Genomic DNA, 20,084 nt, shown 5'->3' on the forward strand with positions numbered 1-20,084 from the left:
CACTTTTTTGCAGTGTGATCAGAAGGCACAGTGAAAGTTATTTCCATATTCTAGCTGAATTAAAAAGTAATGAAGAGATCTGTAACATCTGCAATATTTTCAAACTGTCAAGTGCTGATAATATGAAACATTTACATTTAGAGACCATATGGATGTATTGTGTTCCATTGGATTTAGTCCTTAAATTTTCTTTACTTGATCTTAGAAAGGTCTTAAAAGTCTTCAATTTACCTTCATAAAACCTGCAGAAACCTGTACATATAAACAAATATTTTTGTACATAATATGAAATCAAATGTGACCCTGTTTTGTATACAACTTGTCTTTTTAAACTTGCAGGAAAATGTAATAACTTGCATTGCCTCTGAATCATATTTTTCTCTATGCACCAAGGCTGTGCATGCAGTAATACTTTTGTCAGTAATACATGATAAAATTAAAGCAATACAATTATGACAATAATAGCATATAATGATAGATCTGATAAAGAAACTGAAGATACATACAAATGGGAATGCTCTCAAAAATAAATGAGACCTTTTGCCTCCACATCCCGCATAAAAAGTCTCTTCAATAAGGGTGTTTCAGTAAAGTAGGCCTTCACAATCCAAAATCACATTCAGGTTTGGCTTCATTCCGATATATTCTTTTCTTGCTCATGAATATGTCACATTACTGAAGCGAAATGAGTTGCAAATGCTGTTGGCTTCAAAGCGTTTTTCAATTAGAAGGTACATACATTTTAGAGACTTTTCTCCCCTTTTTCTTATCAGGCTACAAATGAAGGGCCTTTTATGTTTGTGTGTTACTATGGTGACCAGTTATCCTGCGCATGCTGGGCTTGAAAGACCCTCGCTGCTGGTAAAGTATGCTGTAAATAGTTGTACAATAGTTCATCTGCATAGCTGCTCCTTGATTGGAGTGGCTGCAGTGCAGTGCCACTCGGCCGAGAGAAGTGAGTCTAAATTGTTTTACCCCAGAAACATTGACTAAATCAAACTGGTATAGTTGTCTGAATACGACACAGTCACAGAAAAACAGTGAACGTCTTGGAAAAATGGAAAAAGCTAGATTTAAAGCTAGTGTTTTCTGAACGACTGATTGATGCATAGAAATCTGATTGGGAACTCATAATGAATGCGTTTGCACCACAATCCAAACAGAAGGCATGAACGTTTTCTGATGCTATTGAAATGTTGTCGACTTTTGATTACTTTGAATGTTTGTTACAGCAAATTTTGGCTTTTTTTTCTTCTCTCACTCAGCGATTTGAGAGAAAACACTTCAGGTTGTGTGATTTTAAAATATCTACAAAGACACGCCAAACAACAGATGGTTTTATATAGGACAGCGTGCATTATTTACGATATTCTAATCCAACAGAATAATAAACACCTTGAGAAGAAAAAAATGGGCAGCACAGCTTGTAGATACTTTCTCAAAATGTGGATTTGTTTGTCTTAAACCATTCCTGCATCTCATTTGCGTCTTTTCTCTCGCTCAACACCGGTTAGTCCCTCTGCGTTAATCCACACTTGAATTGTCACATCCTGACAAATGGCCCAGCAGTCAACGCATGCTATATATAGCGGTCTGCTGGGTGGTCTTTAAAATGCTGCTCTTTTAGTCTCTCTGGCAGTAAAGTGAATTGCATGAGCTCGGGTGAATGTTACTGTAGCTTGTCAGATAGAATCGCTGTGCTGGTCTCATGTGGTCTAGTTAATAGGTGTGTGTGCTGATGCAGTTTTCAGGTCAGTGCGTTCTGCTTGGGTCATCCTTGATTCTTTGACCTGATGTTTACTCTAAAGATTATGAGATGTCTGGTGAGTTCAACGGTTGTTCTGGATAGGTCCATCTACTAAGTCCATTTACTAGCTTTAGCTTTGATATTAAATTATTGCATTATTTGAATGCATTGAATATATAAATACACTATCGTTCAAAAAATTTGGGGTCAGTAAGATTTTTGTATTTTTCAAAGATGCACTAAATTGATCGGAAGTGACAGTAAAGACTTTTACATAGTAAAAAAAAATCTATTTCAAATATATGCTGTTCTTTTGAACTTTCTATTCATTAAAGAATCCTGAAAAAAAAAAAATTTATCATGGTTTTCAAATTTTCAACATTGAAAAGAATGCAAATTGTTTCATTAGCAGCAAACCAGCATATTAGAATGATTTCTGAAGGATCATGTGACACTGAAGACTGGAGTAATGATGCTGAAAATTCAGCTTTGCATCACAGGAATAAATTACATTTTACAATATATTCAAATAGAAATCTTTTTAAATTGTTATAATATTTCACAATTTCACAAAAAAAAAAAATCATTTAGAACCCCAAAAAATCTACATTTTGAGTTTTTGAGAGGGATTATTCTCCTACAAAAAGGGAAAAAACACTTTCCATTTCCTTCTTTTAGTTGTTAATGTCACATTTTCTTGCATCCATTCCAGATATTTTGGTGCAACTTTGGTAGATGCAGAAAGAATCACCAAAAAAATGCTCACCACTAATTCACAGACAACTGGAGAGATAAAAAAGTGTTGTTGGACTACCTGTTGTATTAATTAATACTCTGTTCTATTCAAGCATGGCAATTGTATTGATATTTAATTCTTTCCAATGGTTTAGATTTAAGATTTGAATTCTACGCTTAACTGCCTGCCTAAAGTTGCTGCAAGCACATTTCTGTTTTAAAAAAAAAATGTTAAAACAAGTGTCAAACAGATAGTCTCGCTCCAAATGACGTCACTGGCAGAGAGCCGGAGTATTAAAAAAATGCTTACAGCAGCTTTAAGTCTTATTTATACACAATATATGCACTTTCATATCTGTTGAGTACGAAAGTGTCTGCCAAGACCTTCCTAAAATGTGGTTTGTAGACATTATGTTGAACACTAAAAAGTGCTTAAGTGCATTCACCATCGTAAACAACTAAACTAACGATATTTAAAGTATGTAACTAGAGTTTTAACCTACCAGAAAATGTGCTTGCTTGTGCAAAAGTTGTCACTAAGTGTTTTGGGTGGTTGCCAGGGCATTTCTGTATAGTTGCTCTGGTATTCTCAGTGTTCACTAGGATGGTTACTTTCTCACTCAAGTCCATAGCATCTACCTTCATGCATTTGGCGGACGCTTTTATCCAAAGTGACTCCCAATGCATTCAAGCTTTATGTTTTTTCAATGCATGCATTCCCTGGGAATCGAACCCGTAACATTGGCATTGCTAGTGCCAAGCTACAGGAAGACACAAATGGTGCTGGACAAATTATGCACTGAAGTTTAGCGTTTTTCAAAGCCCCTAACCCTGATTAGGAATAATATTGTGCAATCTAGTAAGTGCCTTAGCAAGCATCACCAATTATAATACTCTGCTTTGTTACAAAAGTGCATAGCTTTTCTTGTAAATAAAGCAAGCGAAACAGTCTCTATTCTTACCGAGACACAACGTTAGCATATTTATGACTATGCCGTGTCACTTTAAAATAAAAGGCTGAGATGCAACATGATTTCTTGTTGCTTTGGGCAATTTCGCTGTAGGCTAATTTGTTTTGAATCCGCAGAGTGAACATGAGGCTAATGGAATTGGTTGTATTTGTCTTATTATGTACAGTTTGAAGCACTTGTCTTGTTATAAAACGCTCACGCATACAGAGCGAGAGGGGGAGGGAGTCTTCGCAACATTAAATTTGCATTAACTCTGATAAACCAAGGACTGGGCCAGGCAACTTGAATAAAAAGTGCCAGAGGGTCCAAATCTTCCCTGGCGTCTTAGTGATGGCATGCCCTCTGGCCTAGCTAGTCTACAAAGGCCACAGAAGTGCTGCTGCTTTGTTGATTTAGTAGTGTTCAGCTGAGGATGGGGAAAGTCAGACTTCCCAAAGGAACAGCCTGCGGAGTCCTAAAGCCCAATAATTTGATGATATATCTGGTTGGAGGAACCAGAGCAAGACTTTATCAGCAATACCAGATGTAGCCTGGAGCCATTTAGAGCTGTCTCGGGGAAAAGGTCTTCGCTGTCTCTGGGCATACTTGGATGAGTTTATGTAAAATAGGAGTCTTTTTATTAATATTTTTGTATGTGCTATGGTTTGATACAGTATACGTTTTGCACTTATCCATGGGGGGTGAAAAGAGTCTGCTTTTGCCTTAGGAAGGCAAACAGAATTTTTTTTTATCTTTTCTGTCCTTTTTTCTCTATTTGACATCACTTTTACCTTCTTTGGTAGTTGCCCTTTTCTGACTGTTTGTATATTGTCTCTTGTGACATGTTTGATGTGTGCCTTAAAGGAAGCGATCATGAAAAAATCTGATAAACTTCTAAGTGCTCAACCTAATTCTAATTATATTTATTCCAATTTTTTGGGATAAGAATCATTGCATGGATCTCTGAACATCGAGAAGTGTTGTGTTTTTGAGTCATTAAACCGTTAATTGAAATGATTCATTCAAAAATGCTGATTCTTTCAGGGATGAAACAAGTGGCTTCTTTCTGAGTGAGTCATTGAACCATTCAGTCAACCGATTCATTCAAAAGCACAGGAACAAAACACTTTTAATTTACTGATTTTAAATTTGATTTAATTTACTATTTGACTGACTATTTTTGTTGTTGGAGCTAAAAATAGACCAAGTAAATGGAAATATTGTCCCTAAAATGTAAGTTACCCAATATTAACTTAATGTTTGTTGAACTGTTGTAAAAAAGCGACATGACATCATTGTGAAGTATTGTGTATTTATGCATTTATAAAAAATATTTTGTTAAACTATTGAAGCGGGTCATATGCAAATAATGTATTTTATGGTAATATACACTGCTGCAGTCCACAACACTCACTATCAGAGTGATATTACATAATTATGAATATATTAATTAAATTTTGTTAAAGTATAAAAGCTTGTCATATGCAAATAATAATCAAATATATTTTGAAATAATAACATACAGAGCTATACAAAGCACAACACTCACCTTCAGTGTGATTATTGCATAATTACGAATATACTGTATATACACTCTAAAAAATGCTGGGTTCAAAACAACCCAATAGCTGGGTTTGTCCCTTTTTAACACAACCGCTGGGTCAAAACAACCCAATAGCTGGGTTTGTCCCTTTTTAACCCAACATATATAAAAGCATGCACAAATGTTAATAAAATGTGTTTAAAAATAATAGTATCTAATTATTAGTTATTTCAAATGACTGGAAGCTCTCTTGCACTGGCCACACTTGTTGAGTCCCTCGTTTCATGATTTTCTTTCCTACACAATTGCTCATGTATTGGAAAAAGAAGCCCTATTGCACAAAGGAGACAAAGCTGTTTCCTTCTCCCTGCTTTTGTTTTTATGACTAATCACAGTGCACTTGACATATAGGTGCCTGTAGCTCAGAGGACACATAAACATATATAACCACAAAAACTGTATATACACACGTATATACACTGTAAAACTGTATATACACACATGGTGCCAGCCATTAGAAGCATATTTCATGCATCCGTGGGCGCCCCGTGTTTATTTTCCTCGGCTAATTATTCTGTGGATTCAGAGACCACTGGTAATAAGCAAGACATCAGATGCTGACGGGAAATTAGCGAAGTGAGATAGAGAGAAGGAAAAGGAGGCATGAGAAGGGACCTCATCATTACAAGCACACTCGTTTATTCTGCGTTCTCTTTTATCTCTGGCAACACCTGCCCTCAGAGTCGAGAAAAAAGAAAATAGAGAATTTGGAGTGGATGCGTGCCTGGTAGAGATATACAGTGGTGTGAAAAAGTGCTGGCCCCCTTCCTGATTTCTTATTGTTTTGCATGTTTGTCACACTTTAATGTTTCAGATCATCAAACAAATTTAAATATTAGTAAAAGATAACACAAGTAAACACAAAATTTGTTTGATGATCTGAAACATTAAAGTGTGACAAACATGCAAAAAAATAAGAAATCAGGAAGGGGGCCAACATTTTTTCACACCACTGTAAATTTGAGTAGAGTAGATATGAGTGGAGTAGATATATAAATTTGACACAGGCAGCCACCAACTGTGCGTATATTCCTCAGCCGCTGTGCTGTCTGACTTAAAGGGATAGTTCATCTAAAAATGAAAATTCTGTCATCATTTGCTCAGCCTTGTGCTGTTGCAAACCCATTTGACTTTCTCTCCTCTCTGAAACACAAAAGAAGAAATTTTGAATAATGTTTTGGCCATTGTGTTTAGTATAATGAGGCTGTCAAGCTCCAAAATCACAAAAACACACTGCTAAAATATTTGTAAAAAGTGGTCCTTATGACTATATTCCAATCTTTTTAAGCCATATGATAGCTGTGTGTGAGGAAGAAACTGAAAAGGTCAATGAGTTATGATGTCTTTAAGGTGTTTTTACATCCTTTTTGAAGCTTAATTGTGAAGCATCCTGTTCATTCATTGCAACTACATGTTTTTTTTTAACAGTAATGACAGATCTTAACTATAAATACTTCTCTGTGTGCAAGGTTATGAATGTTTTTGAATTTTTCACCTGCATTTCCCATGAATGTTTCAATATGCTCTTAAGAGTGACTTGTAACTTACAAGTTACAAGTTGTAACTTACTTAAGGCCTTTCTATTTGTAATTTACCAACTGGAAATATTTAAATTTGTATTTCTTAATTGTTCATATCCACAACCCTTCCAAAGTTTGGGGTCAGTTAGATTTTTTATGTTTATGAAAAAAGCCTCTACTTTTCACTAACAATACAAAAACAGTAATTTTGTGAAATATTGCGATTTAAGTGTTTTCTATTTTAATATGTTACAAAATATTATTTAAAAAATTGTGATCCTTCAGAAGTCATTCTAATATGCTGATTTGCTGCTCAAGAAATGTTTCTTATTATTAACAAACAGTTGCAATTAATTGTAATTACATAAAATAATTTAACAGCTTAATACTTTTATGTAAACTGTAATATATTTTTTCACGATTCTTTGATGAATAGAAAGTTCAAAATAACAGCATTTATTTTAATGAAACCTCTTTTGTACCATTAGAAATATTTTTACTTTTGGTCTATTTAATGCATCTTCTCTGAATAAAAGGATTAATAAACAAAAAAAATGTGAACAGTAGTGTGTATTTGTTGTGATAATTTTGCTGCAGAACAATCTATGTTTCACAATCAGCCTGATTGCAAATTGCATTTGCATTGTTTAATTGTGATCTGTGGGTCGAGGTGTAAGCTTTCCCTCTGAGACCCGGTGACTGATACTGGCAGTGACATACTGAGCATAACGAGGTTCACTGCTTGCCAATATTGAGGTGCACAATAGGGAGGTGAGAGCTACGCTTGAGGGACATTCACCAATCAAGCGGTGGTCTGCTCTTTACTCCCTGGAGTGATAACAGTGACAGCGGTGCTGCACAACACTGCGGTGCCAGCAAGTGCGCCCTTGGGTGTCAGAAAGGAAGAGGAAGAAGGCGAGCCAAGATGTACAATGCATGCCAGTTTTCCTCTGAAACTCATCTGTACAGTCTGTAACAATCACGCCACCACTTTGTTTGTACCAACACAAACTGGTTTAGTTATTTACGTATTCATCTATTTTGTGCATTTATTGAATATTGTTTTAATTATTTTTAAAATAAAACATTATACACTGCATAATGTGTTTTTGTGTCACGGAAAGTAGTTTTAAGAGTTTTTTAGGTGAGAATGTAGTTGTTTAGACTTCAAATATGCAGTTTGTTAATAAAGATAACGTCTATTTGAAAATTTCCTTCTATGTTTTCGAAGATGTGAGCTCCAGGGCGTCAGCGGCCGTTCAGCACTCATGAGAGTAGATCTCACGGTTAGTCTTTGGTCTCATTAATCTATTATTTGTTCTAGAGCAAATAGTTTTTGCTGAGGTCATCACTTTATACACTTCCTATGTACTTTTGACTGAATTACCTAGCAACAACATGATGGCTGTTGTTGTTGATTATTAAATATTATTATTCAATAAATAATATTTTTATATAAATAATAATAGTATTTAATAATAGTATTTAGTATAAAAAATGGTGTGTGAGCTCGTGATGGTGATTTTATTTACATTATTCTGCCAATAGATGGCAACAAGAGACTGTTTTTATGAGTGAGTCAGGAGTAAAGACTTTCATATTGAAAGAGACTGAAACGGATGTAAGCAAGGAGGTTTTTAATTTTAACAACAGCTTGTAAGACGCAGCCAACAAATGCACTGAGCAGTGCTGTCATCGGAAATCACTCTTAACAGATGAAAGGTTAGTATGACAAAGATATCACTTTCCTCAGCAGACATTCAAACTAATGTTTTATTGTGAATATGAGATTGAGCTGAAGAATGAATGCTGTATCAGACGTAGGTAAGCAAACTCGCTCAGTCCATCTTTCTCATTATACTCTACTCTACAAAATACAGTGAGCTTTTAATACAGTAATACAATAAACTTTTAATGAAGTAACTCAATGTTCCTTTGTTACTAGTTCTAAAGTGACATTTTCGAATGAGTAACAGAGGCTGGGCTCAGTTGTTAAACTGTGAAACTGAGATTTGAATCCGTGGCGGAAGGAAGTAACTGTAAGTTCTTTTTCCTTTGTAATTTTTTATTTACACACTTGTGCCTTTGAACTGTTGTATAAACGCAATATCAGACTCGTAGCACCTTGTGTGTACACTCTTGAAAATAAAGGTGCTTCACGATGCCATAGAAGAACCTTTTTGTCTAAATGGTTCCATAAAGAACCTTTAACATCTGAAGAACCTTTCTGTATCACAAAAGGTTCTTTGTGGCAAAAGAAGGTTCTTCAGATTATAAAAAGGTAAGAAAGAGATGGTTCTTTAAAGAACCTTTGACTGAATGCTTCTTTGTGGAACCAAAAATGGTTCTTCTATGGCATCGCTTTAAGAACCTTTTGAAGCACCTTTATTTTTAAGAGTGTAGGGTTGGGTATCGAGAACCGGTTCCATAAGACTTTCGATAAGACGCGTGCATTTCGATTCTGCTTAACAATTCCTGCGTTCGCATTTTAATGTGATTTCAAACGATTTAAGTGCAGGAACGGAAAGAACTTGCACCCTGTTTGCATGCAGCGCAGACGTCTGAAGCGCGAGCACAGAAAACAGTAGTCTCGGTGTGCGTTCCCGGCTTGTGTCCGTTCAGTTGTATTTATTTATGCTATTGCTAATTAATTTGTTTGTTCCTATTTTATTACTGACTGTTTACTTGTCTTTAACACTTTACTGTTTGAAATTTATATTAGTCTAGTTGTTTTTGCTGTGGTATTTTTGTTAAAAGCATAGGCAAAAGTTCCTCTTGTAGGCCTAAGTGCTCTGTAGGCTGCTGATTTTTGCTCATGTTATTCAGCTGCATCAGAATGCTTTGTAAGAAGACGGAATAAATGTTTGACATCTATGTGTTTGACTTCATTTTTTTATATTGGATTTTTTTATCTTATTGGAATCGAAACTAGGAATCGAAAAGAATTGGAATCAATAAGCAGAATCGGAATCGAAATCGATAAAATTCAAACGATACCCAGCCCTACTTGTGTGGCACTGCTACTCTTGTGATATTGCTAATAAATAATGACACAATTTCAATTTATGGGTGAACTATCCATTTTAGTTTAATTTTGTGGTTTTCAGGCGATTTTCAAGCATTATCTAAATTATGATGCTTTGGAAACATAACTGTTTATGATGCTTATGATGCTTTTGGAATACACAGCCCAGTAAATTCCTCAAAACCTCTTTTTGTGCTCCACAGACGAAAGCTTGTACAGATTTGTGGTTTATTCCTTTAACAATCAAATGCCACACAAATCTCTTTAGATTCCTGCTCGAACCACAATTGTGCACACCGCACCAGGTACAAAGCGTCTGTTTGAGGAGCTGATTGGCTGATGAATTGATGCTTTCCTCAATGCTCAGACTCTGATTTAGTTGCCTTGGGCAACAGTGGAGAAACCTAATTCCCATGCTGCTGTTTCCAAACAGAATTTGATGCTGTTTGATCCCAACAGAGGGCTAGCAACATCGCAGGGAAAGGTAGCAGTTTGGTGCTTGTTCCAGTAACATCTGTGGTTTGTATGTGCGGTGGGGGGGGCAGGTGCTCTCATTTCTAATGAGCTATTGAGTGACCCCCAAACACATTTGCCTGTCTGTAAAATACCATTACTGACAGGGATGATTTTGGCACAAGCTCAAATAGAATATAAATGATCCCCAACAACCACGTGCAGTACTCACTACTGTGTGTGTGTGTGTGTGTGTGTGTGTGTGTGTGTGTAAGAGAGAGTTCAAGCATATGACTTTGTAAAGTCAAACAGAATTCAATTTGTACAGCATTATGTGTTGATCAAGGGTAGTGTAATTGCTCTGTGTTTTTACTTTGATAGACTCATGCATATGCCTTTTCAGTTTACTCATGTTTATATGCTCTTATATATTATTATATTATATTATGTTATATTTCATATTATATATTATATTTTCTTACAAATAATGAAATTATAAACAAATAATGTATATTATATGTGTTATAAGGAATATATTTTTAATATGTTCAGAAGACTACTGCTAATACCTAAACGCAAATTATTAATTTATTATTACTTAAGTATTAAAATAAACTCAAAATTTGGGTGTTTTTTTTTTTTGGTAAATACATGTGTTATGAGGAATATATATGTTCAGAAGACTAAATACCTAAATGCAAATTACTAAATTATTAATTTATTATTACTTAAGTATTACAATAAATTCTAAATTTTGGTAAGTAAATAATTTAATGTAAATGAAAATTAGATTTGAAATATATGATCGTATTTAAAGTGTATTATTTATTTTCAAGGTGATTCACACTTACCAAAACCTATATTATTTACATGATATATTAAATAGAAAATGTATTATATAAAAATATGATATATTCCTTTATGTATTATATTAATATAATATTAATACATATTTATATTGATAAAATAAATAAAATTAACAATAGTAATAAAAATAAACATGCATTTAAAAGTGCATTGTCTTTTTAATACATTTAACTGTATATTACATGTAACCAATTAACATGTTAGAATGTTAACAATTTCACTTTGTTTTTCAAAATACATTTTTTACAGTGTAGACAGTATCCTTTGATTTACTTTCAAATGCACCTTTACAGCAAGTCTTACAATAGATTAACCATCACTCAATGAACCAGAAGATCCTACATTGTAATTTCACATCTCAGTTTATCTTGTGTTCTTTAAGAATGCGTTCCGAGTGAATGAAGTACTCCTGTGAGCACATTATCAGTATGCTGAAAGTGCTGAGAGTTCAGTTTAAGATGCAAACCTCCAGCACACTTTAACCTGGACTGTTACTACAAAATGCAAAACAGGTTTCAGGTCAGCAGTAAAGGCCGATGAACATTCAGCCCCCCAGACATTTGAATAACCTGGTATTCGTGTGTAGTTCAATGCAAGCAGCTGCTTCTGGGAAACTTGTGTGGTGGGACAGTGCTGCCAAATCTCTGGAGAGTCAAACGGTTGTGTGCCAGAGTCACATGCTCACCCCACAGCGCCGCCTGAGAGAGAGAGATGTGTGTGTGCGTGAGAGAGAGAGAGAGAGAGAAAGAGTTGTGTGTGTTTGTGTGTGTGTGTGTGTGTGTGTGTGAGAGAGAGAGAGAGAGAGAGAGAGAGAGAGAGAGAGAGAGAGAGAGAGAGAGAGAGAGAGAGAGAGAGAGAGAGAGAGAGAGAGAGAGAGAGAGAGAGAGAGAGAGCTTGGTGTCTCTATCCCTGACGGATCGTGCTGCTGTTTGGCCTGGACTCTATCCAATCCAATCTCTGCTCTGTTCATTTTATCCATTACACTGTTAAAAAACAGTTCCCTCTGCTCACCACATTACGGCTAATTAAATATGCCAGCTTTTCTTGTTTTTAGAGATGCCTTAGCCAATTATGTATTTGCCATACTGCTCATAGTCTAATGAGTGAACACAATGAAATCTGAAAATGTGTGAAATGTATGTGATATATTGCTCACATTAAATCACCAAAACAAGTTTATAAATATTTGATAAGAGGTATAAATATTTGATAAGAGGTATGCTGCGAGTGACATCTGAAAAAAAAAACACAGAAATTGCTAATAAATTTCACAAACAATTATAAAGAAATGGCAAGTAGCACATTGAATTAAACAAGAAATTTTGAAGTAGAAAAAGTGTAATAGTATTGCCTCGTAAAACTTACTCCAGTAATATGTAATTTTTTACATAAAAAATATATTTTTTTTACAGTGGAGTGATCAGCGCAGTTTGTAGAGTAGAAGAAACAAGACAGCAAAATATTTCATTATCAAGTATATATTTAATAAAAATGATGCAAAATGTGGTTTCACGGCTGGTAAACTTTCTTAATTTACTCAGAAAGATTAATTTGCATCATGGCTGTGTCTTAGGTAATACATAATAAAACAGATTGATCTGTGAAAGAGTTTTGTTGTAAAAATAGAATGCTTTTAAGTTACCTTAACTTCTGAAGTCTGTAGTGTGTGTGTGTGTTTTACTGTCACATTCATTTTTAAATGTGTGTTTTACTTTGACATTCAATTTTAATTGTAATATTCACAATCACAATTATACTGTTCTTATGTTTTTCTACAATTGGTAAATAGTGGGATTATTGTTGAGAAGTGCAGACACTACAATATTGAAAATGTTGTCTTTTGAATAATTCTAATAGAATATTTACACTAACATTCAAAAGTTTCGGTTTATTTTAAGAAATTAATTCTTTTATTCAGCAAGGCTGCATTAAATTGATCAAAAGTGACAATACATTTATAATGTGCAGCACTACAATAAAGATATATATTTCAGTAGTAATTTACATTTTTAAATATTTTTAAAAAATATTCAAACTATTTCAAATATTAAAATAGAAAACAGTTATTTTAATAATAGTATGTAATAATATTTCATTTAGTGTTTTTCCTGTATTTTTGATTAATCTTACTGACCCCAAACTTTTGAAAGCTGTAAATTATGATAATATTATGTGTTTATTTAAATGTGTATTTCTAAAGAAAAAAAAACAAATTGAAAAAAATAAAAAGTACCCTATAGTTTTTTTGTTTTGTTTTTGTTTTATCCGACAAAAAAGTCCAAATTGGTGCATCCTTATTTTTCTTTTTGGGTCTCACTTTGATTAAACTCTTGCAAAATAATACGCTTGAATGGATTAATTGTGTGAATGACATAATGAGGAAAAATGGGAGCGCTGAAACCCACAACTCATTTAGTTAGCCGGAGGTAGTGTGCGTCTTTTAGCCGCATGAATGCTTTCTGTCAGGATGCTGTCCAACATGGCGTGATGTAGGAATCCGGTCCAGTATTTTCCCAGTCTAATCGATCATTTAATTACAATCCACGATCCCTAAACCTTCTGCCGCTTTCAACAACCAAACTCTTTAGAAACTCTTAAACAGGTGTTAATGGGCCTCACGGAGGCAGGACTTTAAAGGCGAGTCCGAACAAAGCAGCGAATTGGCTAGTTATTTCTGCAAGCGGGATGATAGCATGCAGTTCAAAAACCTTTATTGCCCTAGTCATTATAACAAAGAGGAAAGAAAGACAGCACATGCTTCAAAGACTTGTACAATCCCCAGCAATGTGAGATGTACAGAGTCGCTAGTAATTAGAGGAGAAACGTCTCTTTTGCACTAAATGACCTTCCTGTTCGCTTGCTCTGTGAAAATGTTGTGTGATTAGCAGACTGTCAGAGGGGAGCCGTGGTCTGAACGGCCCTCACAGTAGACCTGATACCTGGGACACAGTCATTTGACCCTGACAGACTTGCAGTTTGGTCTTCACTTTCTCCTGATTTCACGTTTGGTGACTGCTAATAAGGAACAGCGGTGGGCCACTTCTGCAGCGGTCAGAAGCACCATGTCTTTTAACCTCAGACTTCTTTTCTGTCCCCATAATAAGGTCCAAATACTCTTATCTTCTCATGTCCTTTCACCATAAAATGTATGAGAAGCAAAGCAGAGCCTTCTTCTAGGAAAACTATTGATTGGAGGTTGATCTTTTGAAATGCAGTCCAATTTACCTCTTAATGTAATTTTTTATGTAATTTATCCATTGATTGGATTGTGAATAGTGGGTGGGTGTCATACTAAACATTTAGGTGGATCGAATCACTCAGAATTCATATTCATATTAAGTTCATATTGAGATCTCTGACGTTTGGTTGTAGACTGGCAAATCTGAGTTGTTAAGATCTCTTCTGAACTTCTAGAGGAGCCTTAAAGGGATAGTTCACCCAAAAATGTACTTTTATGTCATTATTTACTCACCCTCATGTTGATCCAAACCTGTAAGAGTTTCTTTCTTCTGCTGAAAAAAAAATAAAAAAAAAAAAAAAAAAAAATATATATATATATATATATATATATTCTGAAGAATGTTGGTGACCAAACAGTTGACAGTAGCCATTGACTTCCATAGTGTGGAAAAAAAAGTACTGTGGAAGTCAATGGCTACCGTCAACGGTTTGGTTACCAACATTTTTCAAAATATCTTCATTTGTGCTCAAAAGAGGAAAGAAGCTCATACAGGTTTAGAACAACTTGAGGGTAAATAATGACAGAAAATGGAACTTTCCCTTTAAGAAAAGTCTCACTTTCCTCTCAGCTGAATCCCATTACAGTCTAAGGGTGCTTTCACACCTGTAGATCGATTGCTTTGTTCCGAAACAGGGATTAAAATTATTACAATGTTGCTTTTTATTCTTGGTGTGGTTCACTTTCACATGGCAAAGTTTCTAAATGGACCAAATTTGTTAATACAAGTCACGCGCGTGTAAACTGATTAATTGGGAAAACATTTCTAAAATGCACCTACTACAACTGTCACGCATGTCATCCGTCAGGATGGAACGATAACAGCTTCGCGGACTTATTGTTGTTGTTTTTTTGTAGCTGTGCTTATAATCATTTATCATTTTGAGCAGGAGTCTAGGATTGATTGGGAAAACATTTTTAAAATGCACCTACTACAAAGAAGAGCAATAAGACGGCATTATAAAATAAAAAAAGTGCGATTTGATTTTGAATGGCAAAGATGTGCTCACCAACAGACATTCACAGGTTCATTTTACGAACCGAGCTAAGGGGGGAAACGCACCAGGTTCTGAAACAACAGGCCAGGTGTGAAAGCACCCTAAAAGAAACATTTATATCTGACAAAAATGTCCAAATTGGTGCATCCTTATTTTTCTTTTTTGGTCTCACTTTAATTAAACTTGTGTAAAATAATACACTTGAATGGGTTAATTGTGTGAATGACATAGAGGAGTCTTAAAGGGATAGGCACCCAAAAATGACATTTCTGTCATTTTATACTCACCCTCATGTTGATCCAAACCTGTACGAGTTTCTTTCTTCTACTGGGAAAAAAACAACAACAAGATTTTGAAGAATGTTGGTGACCAAACATTTGACAGTAGCCATTGACTTCCATAGTGTGGAAAAAAATACTATGGAAGTCAATGGCTACCATCCTGTTACCAAGTATCTTCGTTTGTGCTCAACAGCTCATACAGGTTTGGAACAACTTGAGGGTGAGTAAATAATGACAGAAAATGTAATTATCCCTTTAAGAAAAGTCTCACTTTCCTCTCAGCTGAATGCCATTACAGTCTAGAAGAAACAACTGAAATACTATAGCGATCTCATGAGTGATTGTTCTTTCTTACGGCCTGTCATTAACACTTTGATCAGTGTGCTAATTACAGTTCTGTCTGATTTTACTGCGTGGGGTGTAGCCGGTCTTGCCCGTGAGAAATGGTGTACATCAGACATGCTATGCTGGTGTCAGGAGAGCTTTGATCACTTATTCATTAATTAGGCGATATATAGGTCAAGGCGTGTCCATGTTCAGGATGATTCATAGGGTAATGTTTGCTCAAGGGCAAAATCAGCACCTTTAAAACCCCAGACATACTGTAGGCCTATCTATTATATCTCTCTGTGGATTGTCTGGCTTGGGAAGTAATTATATTACCTGACAGAGGATTTTTTAAAAATACATTTTAGAGGATTGTTTGATTTATTATTATTATTATTGTTATTATTAATATATAATCTTTACATAGAATTTTAAATAATATGTACTAATTAATATTGCTTATTGTTATAATATTTTTGATAATAATAATAATAAACCTTGTTTAAATAAATATATTATTCATATTAATTTATATAAATAATTTACCAGAATATGAATAATTTATATTACATTTTTAATAATGATTAATATTACATATAAATAATAATTTTAAGATCATGTTAATAATAAATACTAATAATACACACATTTTTATTACTAATAATAATTATTAATAATAATGAATCATAATATGTATTATTATTATTATTTGAATTTGTTGAAAATAAACAGTTTAACTATTCATCTGTTGTTTACATTTTTCAGATTTTATACAATTAAGGGAAGTTTAATCACTAAAGTAATTGTAACACTGCTCATGGCTTGTTGTTTTAAGTCATCTATGCAGAAATCTATGCATAGATAAGTCATCTATGCATTTAAGAAATCTATGCAGAGTTTTTGTCTGTTTCAGTTAGGAATATGGTTTGTTCATTTCACAGTATCCAGAATGTACCTACTTATACAGCGATTGGTCTAAACGTATGTGATTTGTTTCTTCTCCAGATTGTTGTTCACATTTGAACCAAGATGTCGCTGAAAGTCCAGACGAGCAACATTACCAACAAAAATGACCCCAAATCTATCAACTCACGTGTGTTTATCGGCAACCTGAACACAGCGGTGGTGAAGAAGAGCGACGTCGAGACGATCTTCTCCAAATACGGCCGTGTGTTGGGCTGCTCGGTTCACAAAGGCTTCGCCTTCGTTCAGTACGCTAATGAGAGACACGCTCGTGGAGCCGTCATTGGAGAAAATGGACGTGTGCTTGCTGGACAGACCCTCGGTGAGTTAGACAATAATATTAATTGTATATATGTGTTATATATCACATCTGAATATCATCTCTCCAAGGTTAAAAAGAGTGCACAACACTTGCTGTAGGAGCGAACAGACTTTTTAAGCGCCCCGTAGAGTGTTTGGTTTGCATGTGCTATGACTGCTGCCAAGAGCGAGCCCCATGACACCGAAGCAGTTAAGATTAATATCTATTGATGACAGTTTCCTGTGGCCATCACTGTGACGGGGTCAAAGCGAGGTCAATATAGTTCAGAGCAAGTAGATCAACATTATAAGGAGGCCAATGTGACATCAGTGCCATTCTCCGCTCTTCAGGGTTCTTGACCTCAGTGAATTTTAAGTTTGTATTGAGCTTTTTCATGTAGTTGTTGAGCACTTGTACTGATCACTGTTTTGTAATAAAAGTAGGGCACTTACTAGAGGGAATTTTGTTAGCATGTACTATGCCAGGAGACCAGTGTGCATGTGTTTAGACAGAAAGTAATAGCATACTGATTACAGGATACTGCCAACTATATTTTAAAAATTGTTTGTGAAATAGTATGTATGCAATGATAAACATTACAAACAGAAGTTATAACAGTTACTTATAACACACACACACAGTCATTATTATTATTACAAGTATATAAACATAACAAAATAACAACAACAATAATAATATTATAGTATATAGTACATATGTATAATAATAATAGTTGTTGTTATTTAAATACTGCAAAATAATACAAATATAATTAATATTATATAACTGGAAATGTTAAAATATTTTTCAAATTACAATATGATGATAATAATAATAATATGTATTTATTTAAAAACAAATATTTATTGGACAGTGGATGTTACGGTTCAATAATCACTCTAGAAATGAAAAGACACATTAAGTGCATTGCATTATGTGATATATTATTCTGTGGCATATGCTTTGTGGTACACTTCACATTTTGCCGTACAGAATACATATGCATGCTATTTTACTGGAAATAGCAAGAGTGATATTGTAGTACTGTATATTATTCTAAGCACAGCCTTAGTGTTCAGAGAAACTCAATAAACAATTCCTATCATGCCCTAGAGTACACGCTAGCTAGGTTCCGTGAAATCTATATATGTACGTCTTTAGCGTGTGCCACTTCAAGTGAATTACAGTCAGTCAATGTGGGGTCGTATGATCACCGCGCTATTTCAGTTATCAAGTCGTTTTAAGCCTCATCATACCAGCCAGCCAGTAATGGTGCGTCCTCTACGAGGTGACCTCTAGACACTGATTGGTTTGTCAGCTGTGCTGGTATCCAGGCAACCGACCGCTGATGCCCCGCCCCCCTCAGATAAACGAGGAGCAGGACAGGTGTGTCAGCGGCAGGTGTTCGTGTCACGCTGAGGACATCAGACAGTTGTTCGTTTGCTCGCTTCCACCTTTTATGTCGCTATCTCGCCTCGATTCAGTTCGATCTCTGTCCCTTCGCTTCCAATCTTTGTTTGTCCGTCTCTCGTTTGCCCTCCAGCCCTCTGCAGATGCTTGATGACATACGTGTTTTTTGGGGCGGTCAGATTAGCCGCTGTTTCGCGCTCCACGGAGCCTTTGGCTTCCACTTGACAGCCCCGGTGTGACCTGTCACTCACGCGGCCCCACTCGTTCCCCGCTGGCCTCATCACGGCTGACAGCTCTCCCTCAAACCCTGGCGCCTCTCGCTGTCTCAAAGCTCACCTCTGTATTCGCTTGAGTTTTGGAAATATGAAATCGGGTGACAAGAGGCATGTCTTCCATTGTTTCACGGCTATCCATTTTTCTCTTTCTGCTTCTCCTGTCATAAAGTGGAAGCCGAGGAGACTCTGGAGGCTGGAGTGTGCTGGGAAAGAGCACAGACGCCGGATCGTTCTGGGCCGGTTGCGTGGGTGTCGAGTGCCCTCTGGTGGACGCACCGAGCGTGTGGTTATGCAAATCAGAGCACTCCCACTTAAGGACAAGTGTCCATAATGTCAGTTCACCGTGATAATTACAGAGTCATTAGATAACAGCCTCAAGTGCACCCCGTAACGTACAATTATCAAAGAGCTGCAGATGTCACTTTGAAAGGCTTCTTCCATCTGTCATTGTTTAATACGTATGTCATGTAATTACTCTGTGCACTTTTTTTAAATCTGCTTTTTATAAAATGAAACTTTAGATTGAATGCGTGTTTTCCGCTTCTGTTCACAGACATTAACATGGCAGGTGAACCCAAACCCAGCAGGCCTAAAGGACTAAAGAGAACCGCAGCGACGTTATACAGGTGATTGCAGCACGAGAGTAGAGTGTATTATTAACCAACTCAACAACATATTTACCTTGCAACACATTTTAGATACTGTATAGGAGAGACCGGGGTAAGTTGTCACATGTGTAAGAGTCTGTTTTGACATTTTTCTGTTACCTTTTCGTTTTTCATGTTTTAGAATTGTTTCACTGCTTAAATATTGCTAAGAAAGGCTTTTGAATATTGTGTATTTAATACACTACCATTCAAAATTTTGGGGTCAGTAATTCTCAGCAAGGATGAATTAAATTGATCAAAAGTAAGAGTAAAGACATTTATTATAATATTACAAAAATAAATCTATTTCAAAGAAATGTGGTTCTTTTGAACTTTCTATTCATCAAAGAGTCATTAAAAAATCATGGTTTCTACAAAACCATGCAACACAAGTGTTTTCAACATTTATCATAATGAGAAATGTTTCTGGAGCAGCAAACCAGCATATTAGAATGATTTCCGAAGGATCATGTGACACTGAAGACTGGAGTAATGATGCAGAGAATTCATCTTACAGGAATAAATTAGATAAAAAAAAAAGTTATAAATTAAAAAGTTTACCAACCTATAACTTTTGCACTGAAGTGTGTTTTAGTGGCTTTTATATTTTAGATTAATTTTGGCATTTCAAATAAAAGTATGACGTGTAAATTGCATGTTTGCAGTGACAACTTGCCCTGTATAGTGTGACGTACATTCTTTTTGTCTTTTTTTTTTTTTTTTTTTTTTTTTCTTTTTATTTCC

At 35.3% G+C, this 20,084-nt stretch overlaps 1 protein-coding gene across 11 annotated transcripts in view; it reads left to right on the forward strand.

Annotated features, from left to right (window-relative positions):
- LOC107666096 (RNA-binding protein Raly-like) overlaps positions 1-20,084 on the forward strand; it is an 83,723-nt gene that overhangs the window by 48,667 nt on the left and 14,972 nt on the right. For 9 of the 11 annotated variants that reach the window (XR_001631633.1, XR_001631634.1, XM_016457230.1 and 6 more), the window contains 2 exons: positions 16,750-17,029; positions 19,247-19,319. Coding sequence is in view for 9 of the 11 variants with exons in the window: in XM_016457230.1 (XP_016312716.1) it covers positions 16,774-17,029; positions 19,247-19,319 (329 nt within the window). In the remaining 2 variants the exon portion in view is untranslated. Of the gene's footprint in view, positions 1-14,630; positions 14,652-15,617; positions 15,638-16,749; positions 17,030-19,246; positions 19,320-20,084 lie in introns of those variants that run through there. The other 2 variants (XM_016457233.1, XM_016457229.1) reach the window with 2 other exon arrangements.

Source organism: Sinocyclocheilus anshuiensis, unplaced genomic scaffold, assembly GCF_001515605.1.
Source record: "Sinocyclocheilus anshuiensis isolate Anshui unplaced genomic scaffold, SAMN03320099.WGS_v1.1 scaffold447, whole genome shotgun sequence".
Lineage (NCBI taxonomy): Eukaryota > Metazoa > Chordata > Actinopteri > Cypriniformes > Cyprinidae > Sinocyclocheilus > Sinocyclocheilus anshuiensis.